Raw genomic sequence first — 27,500 nt, 5'->3', positions numbered from 1 at the left:
ACATGGTAACACTAAGGATACCTACTTAACATGGTAACACTAAGGATACCTACTTAACATGGTAACACTAAGGATACCTACTTAACATGGTAACACTAAGGATACCTACTTAACATGGTAACACTAAGGATACCTACTTAACATGGTAACACTAAGGACACCTACTTAACATGGTAACACTAAGGACACCTACTTAACATGGTAACACTAAGGACACCTACTTAACATGGTAACACTAAGGATACCTACTTAATATGGTAACACTAAGGATACCTACTTAACATGGTAACACTAAGGATACCTACTTAACATGGTAACACTAAGGATACCTACTTAATATGGTAACACTAAGGATACCTACTTAACATGGTAACACTAAGGATACCTACTTAACATGGTAACACTAAGGATACCTACTTAACATGGTAACACTAAGGATACCTACTTAATATGGTAACACTAAGGATACCTACTTAACATCTTAACATTAAGGACACCTACTTAACATGGTAACACTAAGGATACCTACTTAACATGGTAACACTAAGGATACCTACTTAACATGGTAACACTAAGGATACCTACTTAACATGGTAACACTAAGGATACCTACTTAACATGGTAACACTAAGGATACCTACTTAACATGGTAACACTAAGGATACCTACTTAACATGGTAACACTAAGGACACCTACTTAACATGGTAACACTAAGGACACCTACTTAACATGGTAACACTAAGGATACCTACTTAATATGGTAACACTAAGGACACCTACTTAACATGGTAACACTAAGGACACCTACTTAACATGGTAACACTAAGGATACCTACTTAACATGGTAACACTAAGGATACCTACTTAACATGGTAACACTAAGGACACCTACTTAACATGGTAACACTAAGGATACCTACTTAACATGGTAACACTAAGGATACCTACTTAACATGGTAACATTAAGGATACCTACTTAACATGGTAACACTAAGGATACCTACTTAACATGGTAACACTAAGGATACCTACTTAACATCGTAACATTAAGGATACCTACTTAACATGGTAACACTAAGGATACCTACTTAACATGGTAACACTAAGGATACCTACTTAACATGGTAACACTAAGGATACCTACTTAACATGGTAACACTAAGGATACCTACTTAACATGGTAACACTAAGGATACCTACTTAACATGGTAACACTAAGGATACCTACTTAACATGGTAACACTAAGGATACCTACTTAACATGGTAACACTAAGGATACCTACTTAACATGGTAACACTAAGGATACCTACTTAACATGGTAACACTAAGGATACCTACTTAACATCTTAACATTAAGGATACCTACTTAACATGGTAACACTAAGGATACCTACTTAACATGGTAACACTAAGGATACCTACTTAACATGGTAACACTAAGGATACCTACTTAACATGGTAACACTAAGGATACCTACTTAACATGGTAACACTAAGGATACCTACTTAACATGGTAACACTAAGGATACCTACTTAACATGGTAACACTAAGGATACCTACTTAACATGGTAACACTAAGGATACCTACTTAACATGGTAACACTAAGGATACCTACTTAACATGGTAACATTAAGGATACCTACTTAACATGGTAACACTAAGGATACCTACTTAACATCTTAACATTAAGGACACCTACTTAACATCTTAACATTAAGGACACCTACTTAACATCTTAACATTAAGGATACCTACTTAACATGGTAACACTAAGGACACCTACTTAACATGGTAACACTAAGGATACCTACTTAACATGGTAACACTAAGGATACCTACTTAACATCGTAACATTAAGGATACCTACTATTAAGGACAGACAGACAGACAGACAGACAGACAGACAGACAGACAGACAAGACAGACAGACAGACAGACAGACAGACAGACAGACAGACAGACAGACAGACAGACAGACAGACAGACAGACAGACAGAGAACAGTGACTAAGGTTCAGGGTAGAGTACCTGGTGGTAGCCGGCTAGAAACAGTGACTAAGGTTCAGGGTAGAGTACCGGGTGGTAGCCGGCTAGAAACAGTGACTAAGGTTCAGGGCAGGGTACCGGGCGGAGGCCAGCTAGAAACAGTGACTAAGGTTCAGGGTAGAGTACCGGGTGGTAGCCGGCTAGAAACAGTGACTAAGGTTCAGGGTAGAGTACCGGGTGGTAGCCGGCTAGAAACAGTGACTAAGGTTCAGGGTAGAGTACCGGGTGGTAGCCGGCTAGAAACAGTGACTAAGGTTCAGGGTAGAGTACCAGGCGGAGGCCAGCTAGAAACAGTGACTAAGGTTCAGGGTAGAGTACCGGGTGGTAGCCGGCTAGAAACAGTGACTAAGGTTCAGGGTAAAGTACCGGGTGGTAGCCGGCTAGAAACAGTGACTAAGGTTCAGGGTAGAGTACCGGGTGGTAGCCGGCTAGAAACAGTGACTAAGGTTCAGGGTAGAGTACCGGGCGGAGGCCGGCTAGAAACAGTGACTAAGGTTCAGGGTAGAGTACCGGGTGGTAGCCGGCTAGAAACAGTGACTAAGGTTCAGGGTAGAGTACCGGGCGGAGGCCAGCTAGAAACAGTGACTAAGGTTCAGGGTAAAGTACCGGGTGGTAGCCGGCTAGAAACAGTGACTAAGGTTCAGGGTAGAGTACCGGGTGGTAGCCGGCTAGAAACAGTGACTAAGGTTCAGGGTAGAGTACCGGGTGGTAGCCAGCTAGAAACAGTGACTAAGGTTCAGGGTAGAGTACCGGGCGGAGGCCAGCTAGAAACAGTGACTAAGGTTCAGGGTAAAGTACCGGGTGGTAGCCGGCTAGAAACAGTGACTAAGGTTCAGGGTAGAGTACCGGGTGGTAGCCGGCTAGAAACAGTGACTAAGGTTCAGGGTAGAGTACCGGGCGGAGGCCAGCTAGAAACAGTGACTAAGGTTCAGGGTAGAGTACCGGGTGGTAGCCGGCTGGAAACAGTGACTAAGGTTCAGGGTAGAGTACCGGGTGGTAGCCGGCTAGAAACAGTGACTAAGGTTCAGGGTAGAGTACCGGGTGGTAGCCAGCTAGAAACAGTGACTAAGGTTCAGGGTAGAGTACCGGGCGGATGCCAGCTAGTGGGGACTGTGCAACAATCGTATGGCCTGGAGAAAGAGGCTGTTTATCAGGTCCCAGCTTTGTACCTGTACTGTTTCCTCCTTCTGGATGGTAGCGGGGTGAACAGGCCGTGGCTCGGGTGGTAGCGGGGTGAACAGGCCGTGGCTCGGGTGGTAGCGGGGTGAACAGGCCGTGGCTCGGGTGGTAGCGGGGTGAACAGGCCGTGGCTCGGGTGGCTGAGGTCCTTGATGATCTTCTAGATGGTAGCGGGGTGAACAGGCCGTGGCTCGGGTGGCTGAGGTCCTTGATGATCTTCTTGGCCTTCCTGTGACATGGAGTGCTGTAGATGTCCTGGAGGCAGTGTGCCCCCGATGATGCTTTGGGCAGACCGCACCATCCTCTGGAGAGCGTTGCGGACAATACAATTGCTGTACCAGGCGGTGATACAGCCCGACAGGATGCTCTCAGTGGTGCATCTGTAGAAGTTTGTGAGGGTCTTAGGGGCCAAGCCACCTTTCTTCAGCCTCCTGAGGTTGAAGAGGCGCTGTTGCACCTTCTTCACCACGCTGTCTGTTTCAAGGAACTTTAAGCTTTTCATCCCGTCGATGTGGATAGGGGGCGTGCTCTCTCTGCTGTTTCCTGAAGTCCACAACCAGCTCCTTTGTTTTGTTGACGTTGAGGGACAGGTTATTTTCCTGGCACCACTCTGCCAGGGCACTCACCTCCTTCCTGTAGACTGTCTCATCATTGTTGGTAATCAGGTCTACCACTGTTGTGACGTCTGCAAACGTGATGAGTTGGAGACATGCGTGGCCACGCAGTCAGGTGAATTAATCTCCCAATGTCTGGTGGAAAGCAGACTGAACCAGGTTTTTCCTCTAGGATTTAGCCTGTGCTTAGCTTCATTCTGTTTCTTTTCATCCTGAAAAACTCCCCAGCCCTTAACGATTACAAGCATACCCATAACATTATGCAGCCACCACTATGCTTGAAAATATGGAGAGTGGTACTCAGTAATGTGTTGAATTAGATTTGCCCCAATCATAACACTTTGTATTCAGGACAAAAATTGAATTGCTTTGCCACATTTTTTGCAGTATTCCTTTAGTGCCTTGTTGCAAACAGGATGCATATTTTGGAATATTTTTATTCTGTACAGGCTTCCTTCTTTTCACTCTGTCAATTAGGTTGGTATTGTGGAGTAACTACAATGTTGTTGATCCATCCTCAGTTTTCTCCTATCACAGCCATTAAACTCTGTAACTGTTTTAAAGTCACCATTGGCCTCATGGTGAAATCCCTGAGCAGTTTCCTTCCTCTCCGGCAACTAAGTTAGGAAGGACACCTGTACCTTTGTAGCGACTGGTTGTATTGATACGAAATCCAATGTGTAATTAATAACTTCACCATGCTCAAAGGGATATTAATTGTATGTGTGTGTTACAGAGATGAGGTAGTCATTCAAAAATCATGTTAAACACTATTATTGTGTTGAGTCCATGCAACTTATTATGTGACTTGTTAAGCAAATGTTTACTCCTGAACTTATGTAGGACGAACATAAGAAAAGGTTTGAAAACTTATTGACTCAAGACATTTCAGATTTCATTTGTAAGGAATTCTACAACAAACAAAAAAAAATCTAAAAAAACAACATTTGACTTTGACATTATGGGGTAGGTGTGAAAAGCCAGTGAAAGAAAAATCTTAATTTAATCCATTTTAAATTCAGGCTGTATTTAAATCTGAAATTGCTATTGTTTTTTCATGCTCCCTTTTTTTTGTTTGTAACTAACTGACATATTGAAGTCTTTTAAATATAGAAAGTCTCCACTTACACAAAGCCTAGATGTTGTGTATGGGTTTGAGTTGACCATTGACATACATAGGCCACAGCTGATTAGACTGCATACAAATCCCCCCCATCCCCCCAAAAAACTACCAAAGCTGGAAATGTGGATTTGGGCCTTTACTTCATGCAGCTGCCATTGTGTTTAAACGAGTCAGGTTAAGACAAAGCATGACATCGTCTGTCTCCAAAGCCTCAATCCTCAGTATAAAACATGTAGAAGTAAGACTTGAATCATTCATGTCCATGTCCATCCATCCTAATCAGACTATAAAGTAACTCTTCAGAAATACAATCCTCTGGCATCCTCTGGATTTCATTGGCTCTCACTCTCCTCGGTGACACTTCTTCAAATCAACCTTGAAACACGGCTTACTTTAATGGAAAGAACCTGCACAATCTCCATCACAAACGCTTTAAGTAACACCATAAAGCTTTAGTATCTGTGGTTTATATGTCGTTCAAGCCCAGGAAATGTCTCGGCGGCTTAAAAACACACTGTGGAGACTTATTAATATCAACCTATGAGGTTTTGAGGAGAAAAATATTACACGACTCAGATAGAACCTTGAAATTATTATCATTATTAGAGCTAGTAATTATTAGCATTAAATACTATAAATACTGCTAATAATATCTGCCATTATAGCTAAAACACCCATTAATTCCTAATCCGCAGCAGTAATTACAGCATGGCTCAGGTTTTTTGTCAGGCTCGTTCTGCTTCCTGAGAGTAAGACAATTTAAAACTAGTCTCAGAGGCAGAGAGAGGAGGGAGAGAGAGAGAGGGGAAGAGGAGAGAGAGGCAGAGAGAGAGAGGTGGAAAGAGGAGAGAGAGAGAGAGGTGGAAAGAGGAGAGAGAGAGAGAGATGGGAAGAGGAGAGAGAGGCAGAGAGAGAGAGAGAGATGGGAAGAGGAGAGAGAGAGAGCGAGAGAGAGAGAGAGATGGGAAGAGGAGAGAGAGAAAGAGAGAGGGGAAGAGGAGAGAGATATGAGAAGAGGAGAGAGAGAAAGAGAGAGGGGAAGAGGAGAGAGATATGAGAAGAGGAGAGAGAGAAAGAGAGAGGGGAAGAGGAGAGAGATATGAGAAGAGGAGAGAGAGAGAGAGAGAGAGAGAGAGAGAGAGAGAGAGAGAGAGAGAGAGAGAGAGAGAGAGAGAGAGAGAGAGAGAGAGAGAGAGAGAGAGAGAGAGAGCGAGAGCAAGAGCGAGAGCGAGAGACAGAGACAGAGACAGAGACACACAGAGAGAGAGAGAGAGAGAGAGAGAGAGAGAGAGAGAGAGAGAGAGAGAGAGAGAGAGAGATGGGAAGAGGAGAGTTTGATGAGAAAGGGGCTAGGAATACGGCTGGGCGATATGGATGGAATCCAGGTTTCGTGACTGCTTCCCTCCTCTCCTTGTTTCGTCTTTATTTTGAATGTAATCAGTCTCTTTTTGACTGACAGGCATGACCAAAACAGATCATGTTGAATAGAGAAAAGCAGGGAACAGTCAGGCTTGCATTGGAACTACTTTATCTGTCTTCGTCCCAAACGGCATCCTATTCCCTATATAGCACACGTTTTTAACCTCCTCTATAGGACGCCATTTGGAACAGAGTCTGTGTAGAAGTAGATCAAATGGAATGTTGCAGGATATTATTAAGACAGGGTTTACCCTGAACGGTGTCTTAATAATGCTATGCCCGATTAGGAGAACAAAAATATGGCATGCCATCAGGGCCTATCTTCCGCCTTCACCCAAATCTCTCCTCATACAGTGGAACTCTGTCACAGAGACACACACACAGACACAAACACACACACACACACACACACACACACACACACACACACACACACACACACACACACACACACACACACACACACACACACACACACACACACACACACACACACACACACACACACACACACACACACACGGAACTCTGGCACAGCCAGAAAAGGGGCTGAGCCTCACTGGCTGTTTACGTACAGCTTTGCTTTTCTCTCACAAAAGAAAAATATAAATGCCACAGAATGATTTTTAGTGATCACCTCCTCTGATGTTTCAGCTTGAAAAGATAAATAAAATAAAAAAATAGCTTACATTTGGGTCTGTGTACATTACACATATAAGATTTGGGGGTTTCATTTATTTATTTTTTCTTTGTTTGTCAATTCACACTTTTATTAAACATTTCCTCCCCTCTATCGCTTGCCAACTCCAAGTTGCGTGGCAACAGGGTAGAGCAGTGTTCGTACCCGCCTCCCACCCTTCCTCGCCACCCTACAATACAATTCACATGGCACCCTACTCCCTATTAAAGTGCACTTCTTAAAGTAAAGTAGTGAAAGTAGTGAACTATAATGGCATTAGGGACGCAGCCTACAACACGGAGCGTAACATGGAAGTTGCCAAGACCTTAAATAACCATTGGAATCTTAAAAACAGACAGTGAGGTATCTGGAAGATGAAAGGGTTACATGGCATTATATTTTAGGATAATCCCATATTGCCATTTTATTTTAAATGTGGGTGATTCAATATAAAATGCTTAATCCAACTCCTGATAGACTAGGCCTATGCATTGGCAGTAGGCTTGTCAACCACACATTCATCCATACACAAACAACACTGTGCGTAGGCCTCCTTAGAGACAGGAAGCAGTGGCCTCCTTAGAGACAGGAAGCAGTGGCCTCCTTAGAGACAGGAAGCAGTGGCCTCCTTAGAGACAGGAAGCAGTGGTCTCCTTAGAGACAGGAAGCAGTGGTCTCCTTAGAGACAGGAAGCAGTGGCCTCCTTACAGACAGCAAGCAGCGGCCTCCTTAGAGACAGGAAGCAGTGGCCTCCTTAGAGACAGGAAGCAGTGGCCTCCTTAGAGACAGGAAGCAGTGGCCTCCTTAGAGACAGGAAGCAGTGGCCTCCTTAGAGACAGGAAGCAGTGGTCTCCTTAGAGACAGGAAGCAGTGGCCTCCTTAGAAACAGGAAGCCGTGCATCAGTAGCATGGTCTAAGTTAGGAACTGACTCATTCAACACCTCCAAAAACCAGGACACTTTCCATGCCAGAATCGCTTCTCTCCTTTCAGAAAATGTTTAAAGATATTTATACAGTACCGGTCAAAAGTCTGGACACACCTACTCATTCCAGGGTTTTTCTTTATTTTTTACTATTTTCTACATTGTAGAATAATAGTGAAGACATCAAAACTATGAAATAACACAGTAACCAAAAAAAAGTGTTAAACAAATCAAAATAGATTATCTATTTTAGATTCTACAAAGTAGTCTTTGCCTTGATGACAGCTTTGCAACTTCTCAAGCAGCTTTATTGTATTTATTTAACTAGGCAAGTCAGTTAAGAACAAAATCTTATTTTGAATGACAACCTAGTTAACTGACTTGTTCAGTGGCAGAATGACAGATTTGTACCTTGTCAGCTCGGGGAATCGAACTTGCAAACTCACGTTTATTAGCCCAACGCTCTAACCACTAGGCTACCCTGCTGCCCATTTATGACAAATGCTTTTCCAACAGTCTTGAAGGAGTTCCCAAATATGCTGAGCACGTATGCTGCTTTTCCTTCACTCTGCGGTCCAAATTATCCCAAACCATCTGAACTGTGTTGAGGTCGGGTGATTGTGAAGGCCAGGTCATCTGATGCAGCACTCCATCACTCTCCTGCTTGGTCAAATAGCCCTTTCACAGCCTGGAGGTGTGTTTTGGGTCATTGTCCTGTTGAAAAACGAATGATAGCTCCACTAAGCGCAAACCAGATGGGATGGTGTATTGCTGCTGAATGCTGTGGTAGCCGTGCTGGTTAAGTGTGCCTTGAATTCTAAATAAATCACTGACAGTGTCACCAGCAAAGCACCCCCACATCATCACACCTCCTCCATGCTTCACGGTGGGAACCACACATGCGGAGATCATCCGTTCACCTACTCTCACAAAGAACCAGAAATCTCAAATTTAGACTCATCAGACCAAAGGACAAATTTCTAATGTCCATTGCTTGTGTTTCTTGGCCCAAGCAAGTCTCTTCTTATTAATGGTGTCCTTTAGCAGTGGTTTCTTTGCAGAAATTTGACCATGAAGACCTGATTCACGCAGTCTCCTCTGAACAGTTGATGTTGAGATGCGTCTGTTAGCATTTATTTGGGCTGCAATCTGAGATTGCACTCACTATTATTCTACAATGTACAAAACAGTACAAAATTAAGAAAAACCCTGGAATGAGTAGGTGTGTCCAAACTTTAGACTGGTACTGTATATATATACAGTGGGGAGAACAAGTATTTGATACACTGCCGATTTTGCAGGTTTTCCTACTTACAAAGCATGTAGAGGTCTGTCATTTTTATCATAGGTACACTTCAACTGTGAGAGACGGAATCTAAAACAAAAATCCAGAAAATCACATTGTATGATTTTTAAATAATTAATTAGCATTTTATTGCATGACATAAGTATTTGATCACCTACCAACCAGTAAGAATTCCGGCTCTCACAGACCTGTTAGTTTTTCTTTAAGAAGCCCTCCTGTTCTCCACTCATTACCTGTATTAACTGCACCTGTTTGAACTCGTTACCTGTATAAAAGACACCTGTCCACACACTCAATCAAACAGATTCCAACCTCTCCACAATGGCCAAGACCAGAGACCTGTGTAAGGACATCAGGGATAAAATTGTAGACCTGCACAAGGCTGGGATGGGCTACAGGACAATAGGCAAGCAGCTTGGTGAGAAGGAAACAACTGTTGGCGCAATTATTAGAAAATGGAAGAAGTTCAAGATGACGGTCAATCACCCTCGGTCTGGGGCTCCATGCAAGATTTCACCTCGTGGGGCATCAATGATCATGAGGAAGGTGAGGGATCAGCCCAGAACTACACGGCAGGACCTGGTCAATGACCTGAAGAGAGCTGGGACCACAGTCTCAAAGAAAACCATTAGTAACACACTACGCCGTCATGGATTAAAATCCTGCAGCGCACGCAAGGTCCCCCTGCTTAAGCCAGTGCATGTCCAGGCCCGTCTGAAGTTTGCCAATGACCATCTGGATGATCCAGAGGAGGAATGGGAGAAGGTCATGTGGTCTGATGAGACAAAAATAGAGCTTTTTGGTCTAACTCCACTCGCCGTGTTTGGAGGAAGAAGAAGTATGAGTACAACCCCAAGAACACCATCCCAACCGTGAAGCATGGAGGTGGAAACATCATTCTTTGGGGATGCTTTTCTGCAAAGGGGACAGGACGACTGCACCGTATTGAGGGGAGGATGGATGGGGCCATGTATCGCGAGATCTTGGCCAACAACCTCCTTCCCTCAGTAAGAGCATTGAAGATGGGTCGTGGCTGGGTCTTCCAGCATGACAACGACACGAAGCACACAGCCATGGCAACTAAGGAGTGGCTCCGTAAGAAGCATCTCAAGGTCCTGGAGTGGCCTAGCCAGTCTCCAGACCTGAACCCAATAGAAAATCTTTGGAGGGAGCTGAAAGTCCGTATTGCCCAGCGACAGCCCCGAAACCTGAAGGATCTGGAGAAGATCTGTAGGGAGGAGTGGGCCAAAATCCCTGCTGCAGTGTGTGCAAACCTAGTCAAGAACTACAGGAAACGTATGATCTCTGTAATTGCAAACAAAGGTTTCTGTACCAAATATTAAGTTCTGCTTTTCTGATGTATCAAATACTTATGTCATGCAATAAAATGCAAATTAATTACTTAAAAATCATACAATGTGATTTTCTGGATTTTTGTTTTAGATTCCGTCTCTCATAGTTGAAGTGTACCTATGATAAAAATTACAGACCTCTACATGCTTTGTAAGTAGGAAAACCTGCAAAATCGGCAGTGTATCAAATACTTGTTCTCCCCACTGTATATATATATATATATATATATATATATATATATATATATATATATATATATATATATATTACATATATTCATTTGTCGCACATACACTGCTCTTTAACACACCCACAATTACAATATCCACTGGTACGTTACCATAGCAGGTGTGATAGAAATTAAAATCTTGATATAGTGGTGCATTGGAATATGACGATACAAATTATGCTACAAAAACAAATGAAATGACCTACCTACAGAAAGAAATGACCTACCTACAGTATAGAGAGAAATAGTCTACCTACAGAGAGAAATAGTCTACCTACAGAGAGAAATAGTCTACCTACAGAGAGAAATAGTCTACCTACAGAGAGAAATAGTCTACCTACAGAGAGAAATAGTCTACCTACAGAGAGAAATAGTCTACCTACAGAGAGAAATAGTCTACCTACAGAGAGAAATAGTCTACCTACAGAGAGAAATAGTCTACTGTACCTATTGAGGGAAATGACAATGCAAAGTCTATTCCAGAACACAAACATGTCTGCCACTGTGCTAGAGACAAAATAGTGAACCGTAAACCACATAGATCTACAAACGACAACAACAACAACAAAAAAACTTTCAGAATCGCTCTCTTTAAACCCACAGAAAACTGGCGGTACAGTTGGAACTGTATAGAGTAGAACTGCCACTGGTGTGATACACCTGCTGTTAATACCCAAAGAGGAAAGGAGTCTTCAATTGAGGCCAGACGCTTAAAGAGACATCAGGCATTCTCAGCTACGGGGGCTACTGAGTGGGAGGTCCAAAGAGGTGTGAACGATTTCCATGTACTGTACAGCACATGTAAGCCCGGTACTATCACGGTCAATACCAACAGAGATATTCACAGCTTTAAAGGGTTATTGATAATAGAGTGTGTGTGTGTGTGTGTGTGTGTGTGTGTGTGTGTGTGTGTGTGTGTGTGTGTGTGTGTGTGTGTGTGTGTGTGTGTGTGTGTGTGTGTGTGTGTGTGTGTGTGTGTGGAGTACAATGTAATATCTGATGCACAACGCTAACCTATTAGGCACAAACGTCTATTCAACGTCAACACAACGTCAATTCAACGTCTATTCTACGTCGGTTCGAACGTAATTTCATTGAAATGACGTGGAGACAATGTTGATTCAACCAGTGTGTGCTCAGAGGGAAAAGACATAATAATAATAATAATAATATATTTAAACGTATTATTAAGAGAACAAAAATGTGACGCGACAAAAAAAATTATAACAATGGTATGTTAAACAACATGTGCAATATCCACAACTAGAATTGCGTTATTTAAATGAATTGAGATTGACATACTTGAGCCTGCAAAATGTCCACTTCCTAGAGAGGTTGGTCCGTGTTTACCACTAACAGGAGGAGAGAACATCTGAAAGAAGATAAACAGTAAGATACTTTACAACAGAGAGAGAGACAACTCTTTTAATTGTTTAAAAGTTAAATAATAAATCAATCAATCAATAATAGCACGTGTTCTAGTGAAAACGTTTTATGACTGTGCAGTAACTATTATGAGGCTGTAAACACACTAACACAATAAAGCATATGAATGGTCTATGGTGGGAACACAAGCCAATTTCAAGAGGGTGCTTCACACACCAATACTGTAATGGTGTTTCCCTGATGGACTCTCTCTGCTGTATATGATACATGTGGACATCGATATAGCCCTAATGGTGTATTCTATATGTATCCGTATCCTTAAAGCCCTAATGGTGTATTCTATATGTATCCTTAAAGCCCTAATGGTGTATTCTATATGTATCCGTATCCTTAAAGCCCTAATGGTGTATTCTATATGTATCCTTAAAGCCCTAATGGTGTATTCTATATGTATCCGTATCCTTAAAGCCCTAATGGTGTATTCTATATGTATCCTTAAAGCTCTAATGGTGTATTCTATATGTATCCGTATCCTTAAAGCCCTAATGGTGTATTCTATATGTATCCTTAAAGCTCTAATGGTGTATTCTATATGTATCCTTAAAGCCCTAATGGTGTATTCTATATGTATCCTTAAAGCCCTAATGGTGTATTCTATATGTATCCTTAAAGCCCTAATGGTGTATTCTATATGTATCCTTAAAGCCCTAATGGTGTATTCTATATGTATCCGTATCCTTAAAGCCCTAATGGTGTATTCTATATGTATCCTTAAAGCTCTAATGGTGTATTCTATATGTATCCGTATCCTTAAAGCCCTAATGGTGTATTCTATATGTATCCTTAAAGCCCTAATGGTGTATTCTATATGTATCCTTAAAGCCCTAATGGTGTATTCTATATGTATCCGTATCCTTAAAGCCCTAATGGTGTATTCTATATGTATCCTTAAAGCCCTAATGGTGTATTCTATATGTATCCGTATCCTTAAAGCCCTAATGGTGTATTCTATATGTATCCTTAAAGCCCTAATGGTGTATTCTATATGTATCCGTATCCTTAAAGCCCTAATGGTGTATTCTATATGTATCCTTAAAGCCCTAATGGTGTATTCTATATGTATCCGTATCCTTAAAGCCCTAATGGTGTATTCTATATGTATCCTTAAAGCTCTAATGGTGTATTCTATATGTATCCGTATCCTTAAAGCCCTAATGGTGTATTCTATATGTATCCTTAAAGCTCTAATGGTGTATTCTATATGTATCCTTAAAGCCCTAATGGTGTATTCTATATGTATCCTTAAAGCCCTAATGGTGTATTCTATATGTATCCTTAAAGCCCTAATGGTGTATTCTATATGTATCCTTAAAGCCCTAATGGTGTATTCTATATGTATCCGTATCCTTAAAGCCCTAATGGTGTATTCTATATGTATCCTTAAAGCTCTAATGGTGTATTCTATATGTATCCGTATCCTTAAAGCCCTAATGGTGTATTCTATATGTATCCTTAAAGCCCTAATGGTGTATTCTATATGTATGCTTAAAGCCCTAATGGTGTATTCTATATGTATCCTTAAAGCCCTAATGGTGTATTCTATATGTATCCTTAAAGCCCTAATGGTGTATTCTATATGTATCCTTAAAGCCCTAGTGTGTATTCTATATGTATCCTTAAAGCCCTAATGGTGTATTCTATATGTATCCTTAAAGCCCTAGTGGTGTATTCTATATGTATCCTTAAAGCCCTACTGTGAATTCTATATGTATCCTTAAAGCCCTAATGGTGTATTCTATATGTATCCTTAAAGCCCTAATGGTGTATTCTATATGTATCCTTAAAGCCCTAATGGTGTATTCTACATGTATCCTTAAAGCCCTAATGGTGTATTCTATATGTATCCTTAAAGCCCTAATGGTGTATTCTACATGTATCCTTAAAGCCCTAATGGTGTATTCTACATGTATCCTTAAAGCCCTAATGGTGTATTCTATATGTATCCTTAAAGCCCTAGTGGTGTATTCTATATGTATCCTTAAAGCCCTAGTGGTGTATTCTACATGTATCCTTAAAGCCCTAATGGTGTATTCTACATGTATCCTTAAAGCCCTAATGGTGTATTCTATACGTATCCTTAAAGCCCTAGTGGTGTATTCTATATGTATCCTTAAAGCCCTAATGGTGTATTCTATATGTATCCTTAAAGCCCTAATGGTGTATTCTACATGTATCCTTAAAGCCCTAATGGTGTATTCTACATGTATCCTTAAAGCCCTAATGGTGTATTCTATATGTATCCTTAAAGCCCTAATGGTGTATTCTATATGTATCCTTAAAGCCCTAATGGTGTATTCTATACATATCCTTAAAGCCCTGGTGGTGTATTCTATCCGTATCCTTAAAGCCCTAGTGGTGTATTCTATATGTATCCTTAAAGCCCTAGTGGTGTATTCTATATGTATCCTTAAAGCCCTGGTGGTGTATTCTATACATATCCTTAAAGCCCTGGTGGTGTATTCTATCCGTATCCTTAAAGCCCTAGTGGTGTATTCTATCCGTATCCTTAAAGCCCTAGTGGTGTATTCTATATGTATCCTTAAAGCCCTAGTGGTGTATTCTATATGTATCCTTAAAGCCCTAATGGTGTATTCTACATGTATCCTTAAAGCCCTAATGGTGTATTCTATATGTATCCTTAAAGCCCTAGTGGTGTATTCTATAAGTATCCTTAAAACCCTAATGGTGTATTCTATATGTATCCTTAAAGCCCTAATGGTGTATTCTATATGTATCCTTAAAGCCCTAATGGTGTATTCTATATGTATCCTTAAAGCCCTAATGGTGTATTCTATATGTATCCTTAAAGCCCTAATGGTGTATTCTATATGTATCCTTAAAGCCCTAATGGTGTATTCTATATGTATCCTTAAAGCCCTAGTGGTGTATTCTATATGTATCCTTAAAGCCCTAGTGGTGTATTCTATATGTATCCTTAAAGCCCTAATGGTGTATTCTATATGTATCCTTAAAGCCCTAATGGTGTATTCTACATGTATCCTTAAAGCCCTAATGGTGTATTCTATATGTATCCTTAAAGCCCTAATGGTGTATTCTATATGTATCCTTAAAGCCCTAGTGGTGTATTCTATATGTATCCGTATCCTTAAAGCCCTAGTGGTGTATTCTATATGTATCCTTAAAGCCCTAGTGGTGTATTCTATATGTATCCTTAAAGCCCTAGTGGTGTATTCTATATGTATCCTTAAAGCCCTGGTGGTGTATTCTATACATATCCTTAAAGCCCTGGTGGTGTATTCTATCCGTATCCTTAAAGCCCTAGTGGTGTATTCTATCCGTATCCTTAAAGCCCTAGTGGTGTATTCTATATGTATCCTTAAAGCCCTAGTGGTGTATTCTATATGTATCCTTAAAGCCCTAATGGTGTATTCTACATGTATCCTTAAAGCCCTAATGGTGTATTCTATATGTATCCTTAAAGCCCTAGTGGTGTATTCTATATGTATCCTTAAAACCCTAATGGTGTATTCTATATGTATCCTTAAAGCCCTAATGGTGTATTCTATATGTATCCTTAAAGCCCTAATGGTGTATTCTATATGTATCCTTAAAGCCCTAATGGTGTATTCTATATGTATCCTTAAAGCCCTAATGGTGTATTCTATATGTATCCTTAAAGCCCTAATGGTGTATTCTATATGTATCCTTAAAGCCCTAGTGGTGTATTCTATATGTATCCTTAAAGCCCTAGTGGTGTATTCTATATGTATCCTTAAAGCCCTAATGGTGTATTCTATATGTATTCTTAAAGCCCTAATGGTGTATTCTACATGTATCCTTAAAGCCCTAATGGTGTATTCTATATGTATCCTTAAAGCCCTAATGGTGTATTCTATATGTATCCTTAAAGCCCTAGTGGTGTATTCTATATGTATCCTTAAAGCCCTAATGGTGTATTCTATATGTATCCGTATCCTTAAAGCCCTAATGGTGTATTCTATATGTATCCTTAAAGCCCTAATGGTGTATTCTACATGTATCCTTAAAGCCCTAATGGTGTATTCTACATGTATCCTTAAAGCCCTAATGGTGTATTCTACATGTATCCTTAAAGCCCTAGTGTGTATTCTATATGTATCCTTAAAGCCCTAATGGTGTATTCTATATGTATCCTTAAAGCCCTAGTGGTGTATTCTATATGTATCCTTAAAGCCCTAATGGTGTATTCTACATGTATCCTTAAAGCCCTAGTGGTGTATTCTATATGTATCCTTAAAGCCCTAATGGTGTATTCTATATGTATCCTTAAAGCCCTAGTGGTGTATTCTATATGTATCCTTAAAGCCCTAATGGTGTATTCTATATGTATCCGTATCCTTAAAGCCCTAATGGTGTATTCTATATGTATCCTTAAAGCACTAATGGTGTATTCTATATGTATCCTTAAAGCCCTAGTGGTGTATTCTATATGTATCCTTAAAGCCCTAGTGTGTATTCTATATGTATCCTTAAAACCCTAGTGGTGTATTCTATATGTATCCTTAAAGCCCTAGTGGTGTATTCTATATGTATCCTTAAAGCCCTAATGGTGTATTCTATATGTATCCTTAAAGCCCTAGTGTGTATTCTATATGTATCCTTAAAGCCCTAATGGTGTATTCTATATGTATCCTTAAAGCCCTAGTGGTGTATTCTATATGTATCCTTAAAGCCCTAGTGTGTATTCTATATGTATCCTTAAAGCCCTAATGGTGTATTCTATATGTATCCTTAAAGCCCTAGTGTGTATTCTATATGTATCCTTAAAGCCCTGGTGGTGTATTCTATAAGTATCCTTAAAGCCCTGGTGGTGTATTCTATATGTATCCTTAAAGCCCTGGTGGTGTATTCTATATGTATCCTTAAAGCCCTGGTGGTGTATTCTATACGTATCCTTAAAGCCCTGGTGGTGTATTCTATATGTATCCTTAAAGCCCTGGTGGTGTATTCTATATGTATCCTTAAAGCCCAAATGGTGTATTCTATATGTATCCTTAAAGCCCTAGTGGTGTATTCTACATGTATCCTTAAAGCCCTAATGGTGTATTCTACATGTATCCTTAAAGCCCTAATGGTGTATTCTATATGTATCCTTAAAGCCCTAGTGTGTATTCTATATGTATCCTTAAAGCCCTGGTGGTGTATTCTATATGTATCCTTAAAGCCCAAATGGTGTATTCTATATGTATCCTTAAAGCCCTAGTGGTGTATTCTACATGTATCCTTAAAGCCCTAATGGTGTATTCTATATGTATCCTTAAAGCCCTAGTGTGTATTCTATATGTATCCTTAAAGCCCTAGTGGTGTATTCTATATGTATCCTTAAAGCCCAAATGGTGTATTCTATATGTATCCTTAAAGCCCTAGTGGTGTATTCTATATGTATCCTTAAAGCCCTAGTGTGTATTCTATATGTATCCTTAAAACCCCAGTGGTGTATTCTACATGTATCCTTAAAGCCCTGGTGGTGTATTCTATATGTATCCTTAAAGCCCTAATGGCGTATTCTATATGTATCCTTAAAGCCCTAATGGTGTATTCTATATGTATCCTTAAAGCCCTAATGGTGTATTCTATATGTATCCTTAAAGCCCTAGTGGTGTATTCTATATGTATCCTTAAAGCCCAAATGGTGTATTCTATATGTATCCTTAAAGCCCTAATGGTGTATTCTATATGTATCCTTAAAGCCCTAATGGTGTATTCTATATGTATCCTTAAAGCCCAAATGGTGTATTCTATATGTATCCTTAAAGCCCTAATGGTGTATTCTATATGTATCCTTAAAGCCCTAATGGTGTATTCTATATGTATCCTTAAAGCCCTAATGGTGTATTCTATATGTATCCTTAAAGCCCTAATGGTGTATTCTATATGTATCCTTAAAGCCCTAATGGTGTATTCTATATGTATCCTTAAAGCCCAAATGGTGTATTCTACATGTATCCTTAAAGCCCTAATGGTGTATTCTATATGTATCCTTAAAGCCCTAGTGTGTATTCTATATGTATCCTTAAAGCCCTAGTGGTGTATTCTATATGTATCCTTAAAGCCCTAATGGTGTATTCTATATGTATCCTTATCCTTAAAGCCCTAGTGGTGTATTCTATATGTATCCTTAAAGCCCTAATGGTGTATTCTATATGTACCCTTAAAGCCCTAATGGTGTATTCTATATGTATCCTTAAAGCCCTAGTGGTGTATTCTATATGTATCCTTAAAGCCCTAGTGGTGTATTCTATATGTATCCTTAAAGCCCTAGTGGTGTATTCTATATGTATCCTTAAAGCCCTAATGGTGTATTCTATATGTATCCGTATCCTTAAAGCCCTAGTGGTGTATTCTATATGTATCCTTAAAGCCCTAGTGGTGTATTCTATATGTATCCTTAAAGCCCTAGTGGTGTATTCTATATGTATCCTTATCCTTAAAGCCCTAGTGGTGTATTCTATATGTATCCTTAAAGCCCTAGTGGTGTATTCTATATGTATCCTTAAAGCCCTAGTGGTGTATTCTATATGTATCCTTAAAGCCCTAGTGGTGTATTCTATATGTATCCTTAAAGCCCTAGTGGTGTATTCTATATGTATCCTTAAAGCCCTAGTGGTGTATTCTATATGTATCCTTAAAGCCCTAATGGTGTATTATATATGTATCCTTAAAGCCCTAATGGTGTATTCTATATGTATCCGTATCCTTAAAGCCCTAGTGGTGTATTCTATATGTATCCTTAAAGCCCTAGTGGTGTATTCTATATGTATCCGTATCCTTAAAGCCCTAGTGGTGTATTCTATATGTATCCTTAAAGCCCTAATGGTGTATTCTATATGTATCCTTAAAGCCCTAATGGTGTATTCTATATGTATCCTTAAAGCCCTAGTGGTGTATTCTATATGTATCCTTAAAGCCCTAATGGTGTATTCTATATGTATCCTTAAAGCCCTAGTGGTGTATTCTATATGTATCCTTATCCTTAAAGCCCTAGTGGTGTATTCTATATGTATCCTTAAAGCCCTAGTGGTGTATTCTATATGTATCCTTAAAGCCCTAGTGGTGTATTCTATATGTATCCGTATCCTTAAAGCCCTAGTGGTGTATTCTATATGTATCCTTAAAGCCCTAGTGGTGTATTCTATATGTATCCGTATCCTTAAAGCCCTAGTGGTGTATTCTACATGTATCCTTAAAGCCCTAATGGTGTATTCTATATGTATCCTTAAAGCCCTAGTGTGTATTCTATATGTATCCTTAAAACCCCAGTGGTGTATTCTACATGTATCCTTAAAGCCCTGGTGGTGTATTCTATATGTATCCTTAAAGCCCTAATGGTGTATTCTATATGTATCCTTAAAGCCCTAATGGTGTATTCTATATGTATCCTTAAAGCCCTAGTGGTGTATTCTATATGTATCCTTAAAGCCCAAATGGTGTATTCTATATGTATCCTTAAAGCCCTAATGGTGTATTCTATATGTATCCTTAAAGCCCTAATGGTGTATTCTATATGTATCCTTAAAGCCCAAATGGTGTATTCTATATGTATCCTTAAAGCCCTAATGGTGTATTCTATATGTATCCTTAAAGCCCTAATGGTGTATTCTATATGTATCCTTAAAGCCCTAATGGTGTATTCTATATGTATCCTTAAAGCCCTAATGGTGTATTCTATATGTATCCTTAAAGCCCTAATGGTGTATTCTATATGTATCCTTAAAGCCCAAATGGTGTATTCTACATGTATCCTTAAAGCCCTAATGGTGTATTCTATATGTATCCTTAAAGCCCTAGTGTGTATTCTATATGTATCCTTAAAGCCCTAGTGGTGTATTCTATATGTATCCTTAAAGCCCTAATGGTGTATTCTATATGTATCCTTATCCTTAAAGCCCTAGTGGTGTATTCTATATGTATCCTTAAAGCCCTAATGGTGTATTCTATATGTATCCTTAAAGCCCTAATGGTGTATTCTATATGTATCCTTAAAGCCCTAGTGGTGTATTCTATATGTATCCTTAAAGCCCTAGTGGTGTATTCTATATGTATCCTTAAAGCCCTAGTGGTGTATTCTATATGTATCCTTAAAGCCCTAATGGTGTATTCTATATGTATCCGTATCCTTAAAGCCCTAGTGGTGTATTCTATATGTATCCTTAAAGCCCTAGTGGTGTATTCTATATGTATCCTTAAAGCCCTAGTGGTGTATTCTATATGTATCCTTATCCTTAAAGCCCTAGTGGTGTATTCTATATGTATCCTTAAAGCCCTAGTGGTGTATTCTATATGTATCCTTAAAGCCCTAGTGGTGTATTCTATATGTATCCTTAAAGCCCTAGTGGTGTATTCTATATGTATCCTTAAAGCCCTAGTGGTGTATTCTATATGTATCCTTAAAGCCCTAGTGGTGTATTCTATATGTATCCTTAAAGCCCTAGTGGTGTATTCTATCTGTATCCTTAAAGCCCTAATGGTGTATTCTATATGTATCCGTATCCTTAAAGCCCTAGTGGTGTATTCTATATGTATCCTTAAAGCCCTAATGGTGTATTCTACATGTATCCTTAAAGCCCTAATGGTGTATTCTATATGTATCCTTAAAGCCCTAATGGTGTATTCTATATGTATCCGTATCCTTAAAGCCCTAATGGTGTATTCTATATGTATCCTTAAAGCCCTAATGGTGTATTCTATATGTATCCGTATCCTTAAAGCCCTGGTGGTGTATTCTATATGTATCCTTAAAGCCCTAATGGCGTATTCTATATGTATCCTTAAAGCCCTAATGGTGTATTCTATATGTATCCTTAAAGCCCTAATGGTGTATTCTATATGTATCCTTAAAGCCCTAATGGTGTATTCTACATGTATCCTTAAAGCCCTAATGGTGTATTCTATATGTATCCTTAAAGCCCTAATGGTGTATTCTATATGTATCCGTATCCTTAAAGCCCTAATGGTGTATTCTATATGTATCCTTAAAGCCCTAATGGTGTATTCTATATGTATCCTTAAAGCCCTAGTGTGTATTCTATATGTATCCTTAAAGCCCTAATGGTGTATTCTATATGTATCCTTAAAGCCCTAATGGTGTATTCTATATGTATCCTTAAAGCCCTAATGGTGTATTCTATATGTATCCTTAAAGCCCTAGTGGTGTATTCTATATGTATCCTTAAAGCCCTAGTGGTGTATTCTATATGTATCCTTAAAGCCCTAGTGGTGTATTCTATATGTATCCTTAAAGCCCTAATGGTGTATTCTATATGTATCCTTAAAGCCCTAATGGTGTATTCTATATGTATCCTTAAAGCCCTAGTGGTGTATTCTATATGTATCCTTAAAGCCCTAATGGTGTATTCTATATGTATCCTTAAAGCCCTAATGGTGTATTCTATATGTATCCTTAAAGCCCTAATGGTGTATTCTATATGTATCCTTAAAGCCCTAGTGGTGTATTCTATATGTATCCTTAAAGCCCTAGTGGTGTATTCTATATGTATCCTTAAAGCCCTAGTGGTGTATTCTACATGTATCCTTAAAGCCCTAATGGTGTATTCTACATGTATCCTTAAAGCCCTAATGGTGTATTCTATACGTATCCTTAAAGCCCTAATGGTGTATTCTATATGTATCCTTAAAGCCCTAATGGTGTATTCTATATGTATCCGTATCCTTAAAGCCCTAGTGGTGTATTCTATACGTATCCTTAAAATTAGGATATGAAAAATGTGCCTATAGCCTACTTCTCCGAAATAACAGCAATTTAATACTGTGGCTATTAGTAGGCCTACCTAACTGTAAAAAGACTGACCAAATGTCTGGATTATCAATTAGGATTTTTTTTCCCCTTGATACATAAAAAGCGCTTTATATATGTATCTCAGACAGCTAGCTCGAAGTTGACCAAGAGTTACGAGTATTATTGGTTAATGAAAACATGACCGTAGGCACGTTTCCTTGTCCGAAACTTCACGAACATAAAGCGTTTCTATAAAGACAAATATTTGCCACAACACAGAACAGGTCTGAATAAAGTCAACTATCCGTTATTAAATAAAAACATAAACATTGTAAAAGTACCGGTAACATATGTGTTATAAAAGCATCGATTATTTGTTATTATGTCTTATGGGGCTCGTCCCGCATGCAGTTATGACTGGGAACTGGTTCTAATGACAGTGAGAGCTGTCACTATAGAATGGATTAAAAGACAAGGAACAAAACGTATTCAACATGTTCTATTCTAGGACACAATGAAACAAGAAACAAATACTTAAAATGGGATATACTACCATTGATGTTGGGAACATTTTCAAATCGCTGTTTCGCATCTATAGAAACAACACAATTACTAATGCAATATCATATTTCTCTGCACATATTTTTTGGGGAAAAAAAACACTTAGTAATAGAAAAACCACAATTCATTTAACTTTCTTTAAATCATATTGTTTACCATTGAGTTAAAGACGTACAGAGAGAGAGAAAAAAATAACACTTTTAAAGAAATAGCCTACCTCACAATGAATACCAAAAAAACATGAGTCTATCTATTGCCATACAAATCAAAATGATAAACAGTCACCGGTAGGTCGGTGCCTAGGTTTCGGTCATTGCTATATTATAACAATTGCTTACCGCACTGAAATCCAATAAGTCGCTTAGTTCTTTGTCTGTCCCTATGGCAGCCATTCGCTGTTGGTGATGCATTTTAGCAAAATCACACAAACCTAAAAAACATGGAAACAAATAGCGGTCAGAGGACGCCAGTTCTCGCACCGATAGGAGGGGTACCGACCTTAATCACTCACTATATGAGATCTTCCTCACAATCAACACACGACCGGGAACCGGGAGTCGCGCAAATTCCACTTTGCATTCAAATCTATTATATTTCAACGCATCCTTGTGCCACATGAGGTTTAGATAAATAAAAATAAAAAAGAATCCGGTAATTGTATGAAAGAAATAGACATATGCGAATGTTTCCCCAAGTCCAGTCCTGGCTGTGCAAAAGGCAGTTTAGCCCGGAGATCAAGTGACAATCCCGTGCATAGAAAAATAAATAAATAAACGCTATAAAGACAGCGGAAAATGTACACAAAACCGGACTTGTTAACTAGCCAACACAGGCAGTGAAAGTATGACAGAACGTTTGTAAATATCCGTTTGATAATTGGGAATATGATCATTGAGGACTTTTATTAATTTCCACTGAGCTGAGTTTGAGCCCCATGTGCGTGTCACAGAATAGTAGACTAATACCGTTGGTTTCTACAGCCACCTAGCTACCTTTTAATATATCGATACCTGCACTTTTGCTACCAGTATTTGTTGGGTTGAAATGTACATTACAAAAGGGGGAAATAATAAAAGTGATTGATATTCCATAAAATAAATCTTTGTTTTCATTGATTGATTTAGAACGCCGATATATTTGTGTTCAACAGAATGTCAATCTGTCTGTCGACATCTCAAACCACCGAAAATCTTGGTTGGCACATTATGGATATTGCGCCGATGTTGAAAATAACTTTTATTTCGATAGTAGCTAGTCTACTTTTAAAATTGTGAAAATCTTGTTGTCATTACAAGATAACAAAGCCCATATTCACTTGTTCACTGGGTTGTATGTATTTGTGTAAATTGAGGCTTGAGTTACTTGCTACATGATCATTGAGTTATACCTGTAACACTGTAGCTGCTGGAAGTCTTCAATGATGATGACGAGCCTGCGAACGATATTTATAGTCAGTATCCAAATATAGTTGGACTATAGGCTAGTTGTGTTTTTGGCATCAACACAGGTAGCCTATACTATTCTATCACAGGCGATGAAATGTGCAAATAAAAATATTTGACGTTACATAAAATAAGTTACCATTTTGCCCTATTTTCAGAGCTAAGAGACTAACACAGCTAACATGGCTAACATTTTTCCGCGAAATACTGTCATAAAGTGGTGCCTGTCTGTTTTGAGGACTTGGGTAGCGGTGGATAGCTACGGACACGAACTATGAGTATTTCCTTTAACCTGTCACATTTGGATATGAACTGTCCCAAATACCCGTGACAGTTTGATTGATCAATCAACAATGGTGTCTTCGTCTGCAACCAATAGAAAAGTTGTAGCAGACTGGCTGTCAGTCTGTCTACCTTGCGATGCCAGCCAGACAGGCACAGAAAGGAAACGATTCCAACTTGGCTGACAAAACAGTTTTATGAAATCCACATACTGGGTATGTCGCCAACTGTCCTTGTTGTAAATAAGTTGCACCAACATCAAAATAAAATAAAATAAAATTACCTTAGTTTGATATGTTTACGTAATCCACAAAAGTGTATATATTTGATTTGCTCTCTTATGTGTAAACTCAACGATAGCTGACGACTTTTGCCTGTGCTAGCGGAGCTATCCGAAATATGTATCTTCTCTACGATGTTAGCGGTTACATTTGTTTGAAAATTCAAATATGCTTTCCGGTGTTAGGGTCAACTTTGCAGCAAAACGTAGTTGTACATCCAGGGGCTGCCTTAAATTAGACCGTGTGGCTTGTTTTCACATCCTATGCAGTTAGCTACCAAGCTAGCTGTCTACTTTTCCATTGCTCTAGTCTAGCTCTCAGTGTTGTCGCGTGTGTCACACAGGCGCTAGCATCAATGTCGCGGTCGTCACTAGTTACCACAGTCACAAAGTCATAATTATGGCTAAACCCCGCCTTATTTCTACACTTTATCTTCTTCAAATCAGATGTTTAAACTAATCCTAAACCTTAACAATAAACGTAACTACACTGCTAACCTTGTGCCTGCTAACCTTATGCCTAGTGTTAAATTAAGACCTTAAAAAAGCACATTTTTTGTTTTCATGGATTTTTAAGATATAGCCAATTGTGACTTTGTGGCTGTGGTAACTAGTGACAGACCACTTTTTCTGGTTTCGTCCACATCCGGCAACGTAAATCATCCTCCAAGACCGGTGACGTTGACCAGAATAAACTGAGTGATGCCGATCAGAAATGTTTTGAAGTCGGAGAATATGTTTTTCTTTATAAATTAGTTGTTGACATTTTGTTGTACAAGTACATAAAAATCTGTTTCACTGTGAAACGTTTATTCTGTATTTGTCTGAGAGATTTGTAGTAGGCAATGTTTTGCTTCCTCTCCTCATCACACATAGCCAACCTCACTTTTTTTCAGCATTTTTGTATATTTATGGGGTGTATTGCTTTAAACAAATAACTACGTTGACACTGTTTTTATTTAAATTGATCTCCTTCATTTAGACAAACAAGAAACAGAAAGTCAAAGAATCTTCAGAGTATATGAAATAGTAACCATATTGTAACGATTCTCGTCCTCTTCGTCTGAGGAGTATGAAGGATCGGACCAATATGCAGCGTGGTAAGTGTTCGTCATAATTTTAATAGAAAAACTGAACACTACACAAAATAACAAACGATGAGAAAACAAAACAGATCTAACGAGGTGAACAGACACTACACAGAAAATAAACACCCACAACCAAAATGGGGAAAACAGGCTACCGAAGTATGATTCTCAATCAGAGACAACGAACGACACCTGCCTCTGATTGAGAACCATACTAGGCCAAACACATAGAAAAAAGAACTTAGAAAAAAGAACATAGACTACCCACCCCAATTCACGCCCTGACCAACCTAACACAAAGACATAAAAAAGGAACTAAGGTCAGAACGTGACACATATAATGTTACAAAGCAATAGCTTTCAGCTTCTTATCAAGAAGATAAGGACTCACACTAAGCTGATAAGCCTATAGCAGGGGGCCGCATGTAGAATCTAGTGTGCATCTCACATCCTAAATGACATCCTATTCTCTGTATAGTGCACTGCTTTTGATGAGAGCTCTGGTCAAATGTAGTGCACTTCGGACTATAGGGTGCCATTTGAATGTATCCAGAGAGCGAGAGCTCCTCTCTTTTCAGAGAAGATGTCAGGTTTTATCATCAGTGCTTGAAAACTATGTTTTGTTTGACAGCTACGTTTTACGAGAGGGCAAAAAAAAAAAAAAAACATTGGTGGTGTTGATATCACGTTTGTTTTGTGATCACATTATTATTATCACTTATCACTATTTTTATTATCACTTATCACTATTATTATTATCACTTATCACAATTATTATTATCACTTATCACAATTATTATTATCACTTATCACAATTATTATTATCACTTATCACATTATTATTATCACTTATCACATTATTATTATCACTTATCACAATTGTTATTATCACTTATCACAATTATTATTATCACGTATTCACAATTATCATGATCATGATTATCACTTACCACCTTATCACAATTATTATTATTATCATGATTATCACATATCACTATTATTATTATCACTTATTCACAATTATCATTATCATGATTATCACTTACCACCTTATCACAATTATCATTATCATGATTATCACTTACCACCTTATCACAATTATCATTATCATGATTATCACTTCACTTACCACCTTATCACAATTATCATTATCATGATTGTCACTTACCACTTTTTCACAATTACTTATCACTTATTACCGTGTAATATTTGTTAGTGTTAGTTAATGTTAGGGCCATCTTCACTCTTATCACAAAGACACTGTGCATCTCAACTTGTATTTATTTATTTTATTTATTTAACCTTTATTTAACTAGGCAAGTCAGTTAAGAACACATTCTAATTTACAATGACGGCCTACCGAAAGGCAAAAGGCCTCCTGCGGGGACGGGGGCCTGGGATTAAAAATAAATAAATACATACAATATAAATATAGGACAAAACACACATCACAACACACAAGGTCAAGAAGATAGAGACAACAATACATTACACAAAGCAGCCAACAACTGTCAGAAAGAGTGCCCATGATTGAATGTTTGACTCAATGGCACCCTATTTCTTATATAGTGTTCTAGCCTTATGGGCCCTGGTCAAAAGTAGTGCACTATATAGGGAATAGGGTGTCCTTTGTGTCACACTGACTGACTGACCACTGAGCTGGGGCGGGTTGTGTGGAGGATGAGGGATTTAATCAAAGAGCTGTACTGAATCTGTGCATATTACAGTGTGTGTTGGGCCTTAGTAGGTCACTGGTATTACACGGGTAACATTAGGGTATCATACCATT

General features: G+C 38.9%; 1 protein-coding gene across 11 annotated transcripts in view; it reads right to left on the bottom strand.

Moving 5' to 3' along the window:
- The window catches only part of LOC139544418 (transcription factor 4-like), a 464,635-nt gene extending 439,706 nt beyond the window's left edge, over nt 1–24,929 (bottom strand). For 2 of the 11 annotated variants that reach the window (XM_071351474.1, XM_071351478.1), the window contains exons 1-4: nt 23,131–23,507; nt 22,958–23,049; nt 22,612–22,650; nt 12,179–12,248 (exon numbers count right to left, since the gene is read on the bottom strand). In XM_071351474.1, the coding sequence (XP_071207575.1) occupies nt 12,179–12,248; nt 22,612–22,650; nt 22,958–23,049; nt 23,131–23,236 (307 nt within the window). In that variant the 5' untranslated portion in view covers nt 23,237–23,507. Of the gene's footprint in view, nt 1–12,178; nt 12,249–22,611; nt 22,651–22,957; nt 23,055–23,130; nt 23,512–24,006; nt 24,052–24,626 lie in introns of those variants that run through there. The other 9 variants (XM_071351476.1, XM_071351482.1, XM_071351480.1 and 6 more) reach the window with 8 other exon arrangements.
- Between the last annotated feature and the right edge of the window lie 2,571 nt (nt 24,930–27,500).

Source organism: Salvelinus alpinus, chromosome 18 (assembly GCF_045679555.1).
Source record: "Salvelinus alpinus chromosome 18, SLU_Salpinus.1, whole genome shotgun sequence".
NCBI lineage: Eukaryota > Metazoa > Chordata > Actinopteri > Salmoniformes > Salmonidae > Salvelinus > Salvelinus alpinus.
This window is presented reverse-complemented; position numbering and strand designations above follow the sequence as displayed.